The sequence below is a fragment of the Theropithecus gelada genome, chromosome 14, assembly GCF_003255815.1.
Source record: "Theropithecus gelada isolate Dixy chromosome 14, Tgel_1.0, whole genome shotgun sequence".
NCBI classification, from domain to species: Eukaryota; Metazoa; Chordata; class Mammalia; order Primates; family Cercopithecidae; genus Theropithecus; species Theropithecus gelada.
The window spans coordinates 13,958,978-13,972,911 of NC_037682.1; the positions used below are offsets into that span (position 1 = coordinate 13,958,978).

At 40.5% G+C, this 13,934-nt stretch overlaps 1 protein-coding gene across 2 annotated transcripts; it reads left to right on the forward strand.

Moving 5' to 3' along the window:
* The first annotated feature begins 247 nt into the window (after positions 1–247).
* On the forward strand, positions 248–13,201 carry LOC112606850 (membrane-spanning 4-domains subfamily A member 6A). 2 transcript variants are annotated; one of them, XM_025357771.1, is made up of 8 exons: positions 248–587; positions 1,576–1,771; positions 3,164–3,324; positions 4,827–4,961; positions 6,534–6,590; positions 9,182–9,391; positions 11,657–11,758; positions 12,548–12,792. In XM_025357771.1, exons 2-8 carry the CDS (start codon positions 1,702–1,704, stop codon positions 12,641–12,643), a joined length of 831 nt encoding a protein of 276 aa, XP_025213556.1. In that variant the 5' UTR covers positions 248–587; positions 1,576–1,701; the 3' UTR covers positions 12,644–12,792. The 2 variants fall into 2 exon arrangements, with proteins under 2 accessions (XP_025213556.1, XP_025213557.1); XM_025357772.1 differs by having other exon boundaries at positions 249–373; positions 1,576–1,928; positions 12,548–13,201.
* Positions 13,202–13,934: the final 733 nt, after the last annotated feature.

The following is a 13,934-nucleotide window of genomic DNA, read 5'->3' on the forward strand; positions in this document are numbered from 1 at the left end:
ATTAGTAGCTTATTTGAGAAACCTGTCCAAGATCATTAATCAGAATGTGTTATTGATATATCAGTCTTCTCCCCTCTGGTTAGGTTGGTAGAGTTCAGACTCTGGAAAAAACTGGGAATGTAAAAGGCTGAATGAGTGTAAGCTGAAAGACAAGAGAGAGGAGTCTTGTTTGGAGCTTACTGAAGTCAAAATGGAAAAAAAGGAAGATTGGGGGAGGAAAGACAGTGAACAGACCACTTTTAGGTCAAATTCTTTAGGGTTCTGTACTAAGCACCTTACGTATGTTGTCTCACATAATCCTTAAAACTCAGAAATCATTTTAAGATAAATAGTACAGAGAGTAAAACAGACTGGAGAGGGTGTCTTTGCTTGGGTAGGCAACTTTAACTGGTTTATCAGCACATTTCCCGGAAGGGAAAGGGGGTGTGATTGCTCCTGAAGAGACCCAAGCTCCTTTTTAATCAAAGCTCAGGAGGAGAGCTGCATTTCACTGTTTCACAGATGCTGTGAGGGTGGCAAAGATGCAGGGCACCCACTGGAAACACAGCCGGCACTCTGTGAAAGGGGAAAGGGCACCAGGAGCGCGGGTGAGCGAGGCTGGAGGTGATTCTGCCCCTCTCCCCAGGCTTTCTGGGTGAGTCCATTCCTCCTCTCAGATTTATTGTTAGAACTCAAGACAATTCAATTACATTTCATAATGTCTGTGTCATTCAGACCCTGAGAACGAATCCAGCCTTCTAAATGGTGTTTCTTAACTCTTTTCTTCAACAGAAGAGTTAATGTGTGGAATGAAGTGCAGAACCCATGGCCCTCTGAGGTGACGGTGATGGTTCAGGTTGTGTTTCTGGGTTCATTCTGGCAGCTCCTCCAAGGAAAGGAGGAAGGAAACTGGCAGCATGGGGCTTTGCCATCGCCCTGGCTGGCTCTGGTTTCCTTGCCTGATACATTGAAGTCAGCTCCCAAAGAATGCCACCTAAGGGTTTGAAGGGGCACAGTGCCTCTGTCCTCACAAAACCAGGCCAGATATGAGTTTGCTGAATTCATTTAGGTCCTGCTGAATCTTTCCCATTTGTTCCTTCTCCATTTCAATATTTCAATACTTCCCTAGAGGGGCCCAACCTTCCTGGAGGGCAAAGATCTGTTGTTAGAGAAAGAAAGCAGCCAGAGGAGGAAGAGGACTTCAGGGTAGGCAGCAGTTGGGCAATGAGTATTGAAAGGTTGCTTTCAGCCTGCCAAGACTTGGAGAATTAGAAAAGCAAGACAAAACAAGCAAATACACAAACTATATATATAAAACAATTTTTTTAAAATTTTTATGTTCTATATTACTATTATTAGCTATATATTACTGAATGTTCCTTTAAAGCAGTATAGTCATTATTGCTATTATTATTGTTATTATTATGGTTGGTTATATACAATGGAATATTGTTATTTATCTATATTATGATTACTAGCACTATGATTATTATTTACATTTATTGAAAGCCTCAAAGCAGCATACGCTTTTTATAAATATTTTTGCTCATGTTTATGACAATTCTCCAGTGTTGGTATTGCTCCTCTATTTAACAGATTAGAAAACTGAAGCTCCAAGAACAGGCTTGCCTAATAACAGGGAACTTGTACACCTCAAAGTGGCAATTCACACAGAAGGCTCCGTGACTCCCGAACTCTCACAATTATGAGGTAGTCTTTTTCATGGTTTTTCTGAAGTTACTAGAAGTTTACAGAAAAGGAAGTGCAGGCACATTTCACAAATCTACAGTCTGTAAGTATCACATCCTTATAGCTGTAAACACTGGAATAAGGAAGGGCTGATGACTTTCAGAAGATGAAGGTAAGTAGAAACCATTGATGGGACTGAGAACCCAGAGTTAAAACCACTTGGGAGCTTCTGAGGACTCAGCTGAAACCAACAGCCACAGGTAGGTAATGCTGAAAGACTTTTCTCATGTCACCGTTCGCTTGCCGTGACCTCATGAGAGGAGTAATATGACTTGAAACTCCTTGACAGCAGTTAAGAGACACTAGAGCCTTTGGAAATAGAGTGGGCAGATGGAAGGAGTATCTGTTTTTAACTCTGTTTCCGCTGTATTCTGATTGCGTGAACTCAGTGAGTCGCTTACCTAAGATTGTGTAATTAATGGGAGTAGAGCTCTTGTCTCTTCAAATGTGTTTAGACCATTTGTAAACTGGGCAGCCTGTGGGTTGAGAATGGTGTAGTGAAAAGGGATCCAAACTGAGCTTAGCAACAAATACCACAGCCTCGGTGGTCTTTATGCTAAAAAGTGGGGAGGACCGAGGATGCAAGCCTATGTGTTATGACTCCAAGACTTGTTCTCATACCACTGCATGCAGCTGCTTCTCCAGTCTGAGTAAACTCAGACGCAGGCTGGCATTGCCAGGTGGGAAAGTAGGAAGAGGTGGAATGATCTAGAGATTTATGCAAATGCTTCAGACTCCAGGAAAGCTGTGATCCAAGACTGGTTTTACAGTTTCCCAGCTGTGTGAACCAGGGTGAACAATAAGGGTTACTGCAAATATTTCTTCAGCATTAACTCTGGGCCACACATATGCGCAATATGTATATTATTTGCATTCATAACTTAAACTTTATTTTGCATTTCCTTATTTATTACATGTTTTTACTAACTAACATGCAGAGCTATTGTAAGGATTAAAAGCACTGCAGGATAAAAACTAAGAACATGTCTAGTAAAATATGATAAACATATCTAAGATGAATGCTAATAAATAGTATTATTAGACAAAAAATAAGCAGAGTTCATTTATGAGTCTGAAAATTCATCAAATATATGGCAATACAGTTGTTGTCCGTAGGACTAGGGGAAAGGGAGGTTGCCTTTGTATATTGCAAATTTTGTGTGACCCTTTGCCTCTGGACATTGGGGCCTCTCAAGATTCATGTTGCTGCCACCCTGTGATGTGTTTATTATCGATAATGGACTGTGTCAAACATTGTGGAAAAATCCTCATGAAACCAAGGTTGTGTGGTTTTCACTGTTCCATATTATCAGTTTCTTTCTCTAATGGACAGGCCAAGCCTGGACTAATTGGCAAAGACCAAGTTACAGTTTTTGGAGCCAGAACCTGGGAGCTCTGTACTTTTTAAGAGGTAAATCTATTTTTTCTTCCATAGTTGGCAACACCATCATGACATCACAACCTGTTCCCAATGAGACCATGATAGTGCTCCCATCAAATGTCATCAACTTCTCCCAAGCAGAGAAACCCGAACCCACCAACCAGGGGCAGGGTAGCCTGAAGAAACGTCTACAGGCAGAAGTCAAAGTTATTGGGGTAAATCTAATTCAGAACATGTTGGAGAGGGGTTGGGGGAAGCGGGAAGAGATGATGTATATCTTGGGACTGGTCATCTGTCCTGAGTGTGGAGACCCTTAAGCTTTGCCAGAAGGACTTTGGAGTAGAAGCCACTTGGAGAAAACTGTCCCAGAACTTTTCCACAAGAGGTTGTCTTAGAAATATATTTTCCCTTATTCTGAATATGAGGAATTCATTTTCTATGTTGTCTTTGTATTTTTACAATACAGTGCTTCTCTATATTTTTTTTTTACAAAAGTAATGGTGGTAAATAATTACATATTTTTTGTGTGTGTGTGTGTATATATATTTCACAATTGCATGCTTAATAATCTACACCGACTTTTTGCAAAGAATTTTACCCTCACTGCAAATCAGATGAAATATACACCTCCTTTCCCTCTTTTCTCCTTACTTTTTTGAGAATGGAAATGATATTCACCTTCTGTTTGCCTCTGCACTTATGTGATCTGAGGTGAGGCACTCCATTTGACTGGATTTCAGGACCTGATGGGACTAGTTCCCTTGCCTCATGTACAATCACGTGGGTTTCTGTGAGGCTCATGTGACATAAGGTCTAGAAAACTTCTTGGTAAATGATATTAGAGCTGTGAATCTCTGAGGTGGACGTCCAGGAGGGAAACTACCTCCTAAGACAGAGCTTCAGTTAGACGTGAGAGCATGCAGTATTTGGTTTCTGTCCCTGTTAGTTTGCTAAGGGTGATGGCTTCTGAATGATGAGAGCACACGGACACGTAGAAGGGGACAATGCACACTGGGGCCTTTCGGGGGGTGGATGATGGGAGGAGGGAGAGGATCAGGAAAAATAACTAATGGGTACTAGGCTTAATACCTGGGTGATTAAATAATCTGTACAACAAACCCCCATGACACAAGTTTACCTATGTAACAAACCTGCACTTTTACCCTTGAACTTAAAATAAAAGTAAAAAACAAAAGAGCTTCCAGAACTTCAGCTTTTGGTTTGTGAACTGCAGTTTCCAAGGAGGTGACCAGAGGGGCAAACTCCATGTCTAGTGGAGTCTGGGAGATGAGGGGAGGGACTTCTGCACCGCCAATACTGCAGGGAATGTGGGGGCTTTCAGGTGCCCCTTGTTTTCAGGGAGGTAGAAAGCCAGTTAACTAGTCAGGGACTCAGAGGTCCTGAGAACTGGGAAAGCAAATCCCAGCAGCTGCTCTGAGCTGGAAGCAGGAGCCGTGAGCAGACCAGGGCCTGAGAGGCAGAAATGCAGACGCCTTCCTGAGCGCCTGCCAGACACCAAGACTGTGGCTTCTGTGGCAGAGCCGCACACCCTCCAGGGTGTCTTTTCATGTTTCTCACTCCAGAGTTTCCACAGGGTTTGTATCCTCACTGGGATCTCGCAGAAAGTGATAATGCATTAGAGCCATGGGAGAGGCAAAAAGGCCCTGTCTTTACAAATGCTGGTTTTCATCCGCAGTCTCCCCTTCTCTTCCCACAGACTATCCAGATCTTGTGTGGTGTGATGGTGTTGAGCTTGGGAATCATGTTGGCATCTGCTTCCTTCTCTCCAAATTTTACCCAAGTGACTTCTACACTGTTGAACTCTGCTTACCCATTCATAGGACCCTTTTTTGTGAGTAGAGTTTCTGAGGAGGGCAGGATGGGGCAAAGACGGGAGGAAGATGCCAATAGCTTAGACTTTCCACCTGCCACCTTGCTATGTTTGATCTGCCAGGAGCAAGGAGTCAACAGTGAAGCTTGTTCTCCTGTGTGTGTAGTTCAGGGAGGATTGAGTACGGCAGGATGACAGGGGTTGCCTGATTTTAGATCAATTTCTTATCAGACACAAATAAGCATTTCTTTTTAAGATTATCGTATTTTTCACATTATCATCTTGAGCTATGATGAAGCTAGTGACTTCTCTCCAGGTTTAGGCCAAAAAAAAAAAAAAAATTTCAATAACTACAAAATAGTTAGAAAAGAACATTTTATACAAAAAAAAATGAGCATCAATGGAAGACATCATACACTCACAGAGAAACCACACTGTGATCCCCCCATGCTTATGGGGATCATGGAGGAAGGAAACTTACATCTCTGAACATTTTGAAAATACTTTTACTGCATTGACTGATTCCCGCGTAAGGCTGAGCCGATAGCTATGCCCAGTGATTGACAGGAAATTCCTCTGAAATAGCTGCAAGTCTGGAGTTTCAAAAGAACTTAGTCCTTTTCTCAGAGAACTGCTTTCTCTTAGATGGAGGCTTTCTCATAGTTAAGCTTCCCTTTCATAGATGTTTTTTCCTTCAACTTCCTGCAATTCAGTAGCTATTTGTTTTTCTTACATTTGTGTATTTGATGCACCAAGAAGTCCACCTTTTTGTGTATCTTGTCCATTTTTCTTCTCTTATTAACTAAAGTTACACTTGGATTTGGATTTCATTGGTTTTCCCCAAATGACCTTTTTCTGTTCCAAGATCCATGCCAGGCTACTGTATTACACTACATTACATTTTGTCATGATGTCTCCTCAGGCTCCTCTAGGCTCAGATTTTCCTTTTCCTTGAGGACTTTGATAGATTTGGGTAGTGCTGGCTGAGATTTTTATAGAATGTTCCTAATTTTGGGTTTGTCTGATTTTTTTTTTTTTTTGATGTTTAGAGTGTGGTGATGAATTTTTGGGTGATGATAACGAGGTAAAGCACCATTTTCATCAAGTCGTATCAAGGGTCATGCTACCAACATAACGTCACTGACACAATTAACGGTGATCATGTGGTTGGGGTAGTATTTTTCAGGTTTCTCCTCTGTTAAATTACTACTTTTTATTTGTTTGTTTGTTTGTTTGTTTTTTTTAATTAACCATTGCATTCGTGTCCTTCCCTAGAGAACATCTTACACCAAAACTGTCTCATTTTATTAAAAAAACAAAAATTTTTTCCTGGCTTTTAAGGTATTTTTGTTTGTTTGTTTAGTGGGATACTTTTTGTTTATTAGGATATATTTCTGTTATCTTTTTTTTCTGATGCTATCTGAATGTTATATGGACAAAGGGACAAATATATGTCTTTAAATGGAACTTACCTCATTGATCACTGGTTTCTGAAGGCTTTTCCCATGACAGTTTTCTATAAACATTTTGATAGTGACATCGCAGTTACTCTGTACATGGAAAGTGACCTGACCATTTTCTCTTTTATCTTAGTTTATCATTTCTGGCTCTCTATCAATTGCCACAGAGAAAAGGTTAACCAAGCTTTTGGTGAGTATAAGAACTGTAACTCACAACCCAATGGATCAAAATAAAACTTAGACAGAACTCGTTAAGGCCAGTCTTTCTACTTTGAAAAGTTGAAAACTCAGTTCCAGAGCAGACAGTTGTTAGAGTTAGGAGCCGGGCCTGGATCCTCTGTATCCTTGTTCAGAGCACATTTATCCAATTATTGTACCCTACATCAAAGTCCGCATTCAGAGGATTATATATAATATTCCCTCTGCCCATGCCGAAGAATCTATCACAGAGAAATTGTGCCTGTTTATGATGTCCTTTTGGTGACAATTGGCCTTCAAATTCAGGTTTTCAGTGGCAAGGAAGCTGACAGTGTTATAAAGAGGTCTATTGGTTGGGGTCCACTCTTTAAGCCCAGGTGTTACAACCCTTGAAAAACAATGAGTCAAAGTTTTGTTCATGTGAGGTATCCAAAGTAGACACAGAGGCTGCTATAGTATACTACATTACATTTAGGCATGATGTCTCCTCGGGCTCCTTTAGACTGTCTCAGATTTTCCTTCTCCCTGAGGACTTCAGTCGTTTTGGGTAGTGCTGGCTGAGTATAGTCTTTCATCTATCTCACCAGAAGAATAATACTTTTATTTTGTTTGAGTATAAATTCTTGCACCCTAAAAAGTTGTCCCTAGTCATTTGTGTTGGCTAAGAAAAGAAAATAAAAAGCTTTACCAGTCTTTAACCCTTATTCCAGCAAAAACTAGAGTTGGAAGTGGCAAGGAGATAAAGGCTGGATTATAGGGAGAATCTTCTCTTGTCTCTAAAGTTTCGTGAAGTCTTCACTCAATCCATTATCCCTCAAGGGGCTGATGTGAGAGAACGTCATATGATGCAATTGCACCAAAACTCAATTTAGAAGCTCTGGCTACAAAAATCTCCCAAAGTCAGCAAGGAAGTGAGAAAGAGTGCCCAGAAAAATGCCAATTCTTTTTCTCATCAGTATTTAGAGATTATTATTTGGACCCCGCAGTTAGACTCTGAACTACTAACTAGATCTGTGCTGTTTAATTTAATTTTCTATGATGATGGAAATGCAATGTAACTTTCTATGATGATGGAAATACACTACAGCTGCACTGTACAACATAACAGTCACATGGGGCTGTCGATGATGTGAAATACAAATGGTGCAACTGAATAAAAATTTCTCTTAATTTTACTTTAAATATAGATAGTCCATGTGGCTATTGGCAACCACACTGAGTAGCCTGGCACAAACTTTTAGTGCTTTCAAACTTTCAGGAGGAAATAGATGGGCCTTTTATTCCAGAGAACAATCCCACAGTGAACATGCAGGAAGCTCAAGGATGCAGGATGTGATCTCAGGGTGGGCTCACACTCACCAGAAACACTGAGGCTTTAGTGAGTTCTGCTCTTGTCACACATTGTACCAGCCCTTTTTGAGACTGAAGAAGAGTGCCATCTCAAGACAAATCTAGCTTATTCTAAGAAACATACTCTAGGCATCGAGACTACTACTGGCTACCAGGAGGCCCAGGAGTATACCCTTTAGTCATTATGTTGGGAAATTGGGGTCCCAGAGCATCAACTGGTGAGTTTCTAAAAGAAGAAGTGCCCATGTGGGATCAAGTAACCCTCTACTGTACAGCTGTGGGGTGTGCCCTGGAGCCTACCTACCTGTAACTATAGCTTTCAGAATGCTCTTAGCTCAATTCTCTTTTCTGTGTGAGTTGGAGTAAAGGAAGTCACTTCTGAGGTCAGTTTATTTACTCCCTTCACTTCATAAATGTAGAAATGAGAACCAGAGTGGGAAATAAAACCAAGGAACTGATTGCCCAAGGGAATACGCCAAGGCAAGTCTGGTACTGTGACCTCAATATTCTGACCTCCAGTTCAGACCTTTTTCTTATACCTCCCACTGCCTCCCACACATTACACCATCCTTGGGCTGTACCTAGACCTCTGCCCACAGTCACCCCATGCTGCGCTCAGTGTGGCCAACCGTATGCCTGCCCAGGTTCCAGGGCCTGCCTGAGACTCAGAACCACCCCCTCACTCATCTCTGAGAGGTGTGCTTTTGAGAGAGGCAATGGGCACGCAAGAGTGAACTACTAGGTTGGTGCAAACATAATTGTGGCTTTACAGCAAAAATCGCAGTTACTTTTGCACCATGCTAATACATGATCTGCCTTTTCCGTGTAGCTGATGCTTCCACCAGGGGTTTTTGAGTTGAGTGAGAGAGAAACTGCATCTGGTTCATTGCCACCTTTGCTTTGGGTCATGCTCTCTTGGTAATGTTGCAGGGAAAGCCTCATGAAGGCCCTGCTATCTGTCCTGGGGAAAAAATTTAGGAGAGTGACATTCTCTACCACACCACTGAGATCCTGCTTAAGGGGAACCAGTTCATATGTTCATTCGTTCAGCTAAGATGTACCTCGGAGATTGAGAGATTTTTGCTGTACACTGGAGAGGCATACAGCAATAAATGATTAATCCCAGACCTCCTGAGGGGACAGATAAGGGAATAACTTACAATTTAATGGCAAAGACATATAAGAGATTCATGGGTCATTAGCAATGATCCTTACCTAGCATTTTTCTTTCAGGTGCATAGCAGCCTGGTTGGAAGCATTCTGAGTGCTCTCTCTGCCCTGGTGGGTTTCATTATCCTGTCTGTCGAACTGGCTGCCTTAAATCCTGCTTCCCTGCAGTGTGAGTTGGACAAAAATAATATACCAACCAGAAGTTATGTTTCTTACTATTATCACGATTCACTTTATACCATGGACTGCTATACAGTCAAAGCCAGTCTGGCTGTAAGTATTTTAGATGGGATGTTCTAATTTTATGACGTATTCAAAAGCCTGGATTTCTTGTTATTCCTTCTTTTGAAAATCTCTCTATTGGTTCTGGTTTGGGCATCTGGGGGAAGGTCAGGATTATGTAAATCAAAGGGGACTACATGGATGAGACTAAGGCGATTACATAGTAATAGGGTGGAATTGAAAATGTTAAATAAGGTTGATGATGAAAAAATAAAACTCATTGTTTGTAGAGGTTCTTAATTATTAAACTAATCCAATTTTGGAAGCATAAATTATGAGTTTATCAAACTGAGAATTTTGGTACACGGAGTGGTGAATTAAGAATGGAAACAGAGCAGAAAGACCCAGGAGATCAGAATATGCCAACAAGGAAACCCAGTATGTGTGTGTGGTAAGGAGTGAATTTGGTTTGAGAAGACATCAGATTCAGTACTAAGAAAAAGAGAATAGGAAATATGGGGATAGAAGATAAGGGCTGCTTCTTCTGATGATCACAATAATGAATACTACTGATCAGGTGAGAATGCAATATTATTGTTGCTTTTTGTTATAGCTGAAAGAAGTATGATATATTAAATCAGGAGATAAGAAATATAGGGAGATGGAGAGTGTAATTGAGAATGACTGCAGGAGAATTCTATCTCTTTGGAAGAAGAAAAACAACGAAGTTTGGCTAACAGAAATAATATGTCTGCAGTTGAAAGATTAAGGGGCATGTGCATAGTCAGCAACACATTGAGAAAAAAACAGACAACATAAGAGTAAAGAGATGGCTGGGCGCAGTGGCTCATGCCTGTAATACCAGCACTTTGGGAGGCCATGGTGCATGGATCATGAGGTCAGGTGTTCAAGACAAGCCTGGCCAAGATGGTGAAACCCTGCCTCTACTAAAAATACAAAAATTAGCCAGGCGTGGTGGCGAGCACCTGTAATCCCAGCTACTTGGGAGGCTGAGGCAGAGAATTGCTTGAGCCTGAGAGGCGGAGGTTGCAGTGAACTGAGATCGCGCCACTGCACTCCAGCCTGGGTGACAAAGCGAGAATCCATGTCAAAAAAAAAAAAAAAAAAAGAGTAAAGAGATTGCAGTATATTTGTTGTCCTGCAATCATAAAAATGAGATAAGCCAGGAGCTCAACTGGAAGATGGACAGATAGAAAGGTCTGGAGAAAGTCATGTTTGTACAGCACTCACTATAAAGAGGGCCTTGCTCCCAAGGTAACGGTATAATGAGAAAAAGTACAAGTAAATCAGGCTGACAGTAAATAGTACAGATTAACACTGGGCGCAGCCAATTCCACCTTGGGAAAAATTCTGAAGAGAAATTTCAGAGAAATTTGGTAGTGAAAAAGTATAAATTCATGATACATTGGAAATAAGAGAGATTCTGTTGAGCTTGCTTGCTAGAACAATTTCTAGGTAAAGGAAAAAAGTTATATTTATATCTTCTCTTTAACTGTATGTAAATATCACAAACCAAAAGTTCATGTGATCAAATTATCTCCCTTTATTATCAGATGGTCAGTTCTGCACAAAGAATGTCTCAAGACAGAAATGGTAGAACCCCTCCTTGTGAGTTGCTAGTGGTGATTAGCAATTCTGGCAGTTTACGACCTTCATGGATTTTTTCTAAGCCTTCCAGCCACACACAAAAAAGCACAAACATAAAAAACAACAAAGAAACCACAAGAAAGATCAAGAAGAAATCCAAAGGGGTTCAAATACATAGACAGGGATGTCAATACTGAATTTTACAAAAGGACTTGCACAGTCAAAGCCTCCTTGATCCTCACAAATCTCTGAGAAAGAAATGTTAGTAGGCATGTTTGATACATGAGGAAACAGAGAAAGACAGAGACTTGTCCAGGCTTACACAGCTACTAAGCAGTAAAGGTGAGACTGGAACGGAGCTGCTGATTCTCAGTCCTGGGAGTTATTACACCACTCTGCTTTCTTGCCGAGTAAACAATGTCATCAGAACTATCGATGTCTCAGAGAAGTAAGAAATAAGTGTATGAAGTAGATTAGTTGATTTAGTTACTATTCCTCTCCCTTTCTCCTCTCAAGGAAATGAATGAGTTAAGGGGGTGAATTAAGACAATTGTGAGGTGTGGGAGGAGCAGTTTTATTTTCCTGATGGTGTCCTTTCTTTGTTCTCTAATGGTTGAGGAAGTCTTCATCTGTATGGTCACCTTTCAACTAGGCATGAAGGCGTCAGCTGATCTAAGCACCACCAATCTTTTATTTCTTGACTTTCAGGGAACTCTGTCTCTGATGCTAATTTGCACTCTGCTGGAATTCTGCCTAGCTGTGCTCACTGCTGTGCTGTGGTGGAAACAGGCTTACTCTGACTTCCCTGGGGTGAGTGCGCTGGCCAGCCTCTCTTAATCTTGCCTGGTGTATCTTATTTCTGTACTGTGTCGAACTATGTCACCAAGAATGATAGAAGGAACAACCAGCCAGTCATGAGATACACATGGGAGGGCGTTTTCATGGTGATGGAAGACAGAAAAGAAAAGCAGATGGCAATTGAGTAGCTGACAAGCTGAGAGTTCACTGGATATGAAAATAGTTCAAATGAGAAATCAACTGGTTCAATCTTCCCATTTTGTCAATGAAGGGAATGAGACTCTGGGAAGTTAAATGACTCGCCTGGCATTATGCTATGAGTTTGTGCCTGTGCTGAGGACACTAGAACCGGGCTTGCCTCCCTTCTAAGCAGAAACAATTTCTGCCACAACCACTGATCTCTCTAATAGTATTGACTTGGTAAAGGGCATTTACACATGTAACTGGATCCAGTGAATGTCTTATGCTCTGCTTTTGCTCCTGGTGATTTTAAATTCTTTTCCCTTTTTAAAAGACATATTAAAAATATACTGTTGAATCAAATTCCAAGGGATACCACCCCTATGGACTTATGGCTTTATTTAACTGTATTAAAAAGCCTTGATTTATCCAAAATTGTATTATAGAGTGTAGAATGAATGCTAGATTGATAAGTTGCAATTATTTGAAGAACCTGGTGATATGCTCTACTTATCTTGGATTAGCTAAGAATTCTACGTATACAGTTGGAAAAATGGCATATATACATCTGTCTTGAACCTAATTGAAGTCTGAAGACCTAACATACTTTGTTTCTTCTAGAGTGTGCTTTTCCTGCCTCACAGTTACATCGATAATTCTGTTATGTCCTCAAAGATGACTCATGGCCCTGGATATGAAGAACTATTGACTTCTTAGGAAAAAAGGGAGAAATATTAATCAGAAAGTTGATTCTTATGATAATACGGAAAAGTTAACCGTTATAAAAAAGCAAAGCTTGAGTTTCCTAAATGTAAGCTTTTAAAGTAATGAACATTAAAACCAAACATTATTTCACTGTCATTTAAGATATGTGTTCATTGGGGAATCTCTTGATTTGCCTGACATTGACTTCAGCAAAAGCAAAGAGCTGTAAATTACCATTTACTAGACTAGCCAAATAGTCTGAATTTCCAGAAAACTAGGCAGAATGATCATTCCCAGAAACATTTCCCAGAAAATGTTTCCCAGAAAACTAGGCAGAATGATCATTCAATGGATCACAGTGAAGCAAAGGGCACAATCTTTTATTGTACCCCTTAATTGTCAACAGTCAACAGGAGTTAACTGACTTCTTGTGGTGCTCAGACTCTTTTATACTGGTGCCAATGTTTTATCCCATGGATTTTACTCATTGATGTGTAAAGGCAAGCCCCATACAATGAAGTCTCAGGGTCCATGAAAGTAGCTGGCTTCAAAATAAAATCTTTGAGTGCATATTTTGTTTTGACACTTATTTTGTTGTTTTTTCCTTTAAACACAGAACAAGTCAACAATGACAGGAATAAACCCAAATTTGAACTCCATTTTCTCCCCCCCAAATATTCAAGCAAAACTAATGAGCAAACAAAAGCTAACCAGGAATACTTATTTGTTATGAAGCAAAGACCAGTTGATACTTATTTTCGTATTGCAAGAAAGACCAATTGTGTAGAAATGTTAAGTCTCAGCATGTGTGCGCACACATACACACACACACACACGTAGAAAAGTATTTCAATTTTACATGAGCTCCATTTCATTGAAAGAACTGGTCATGTTTCTCTTTCTTTTACCCACTGTAGCAGGGGTCATACTCGCTGTATCAAATATCCTGATACTCAGACAGCTTTTCTGCTGTTTTTTTCCCCAGTCTGAAACTGGACTGTCAGATTCTTTGATTTTAGCTTTATCTTCAAACTCTCGTTCATTATATCTTCTCCTTGTCCATTGCACCCCCCACTGACACACACCATTTCTTTTGTTTATTTACCTATTGTGGACATTCAGCTTTTATTGACACTTATTGGATACAAGACACTATGTCAAATAAGAGAAACAGAGATGACAATGAAATTAGGGATGTATACCGGGCACTAATTATTATTTGAACACAGAATAAAGCAAACTTCTTCTGCCTAAAAGAATGTAGGGGATAAACAGGGGTGTGTGTGTGTGTGTGTGTGTGTGT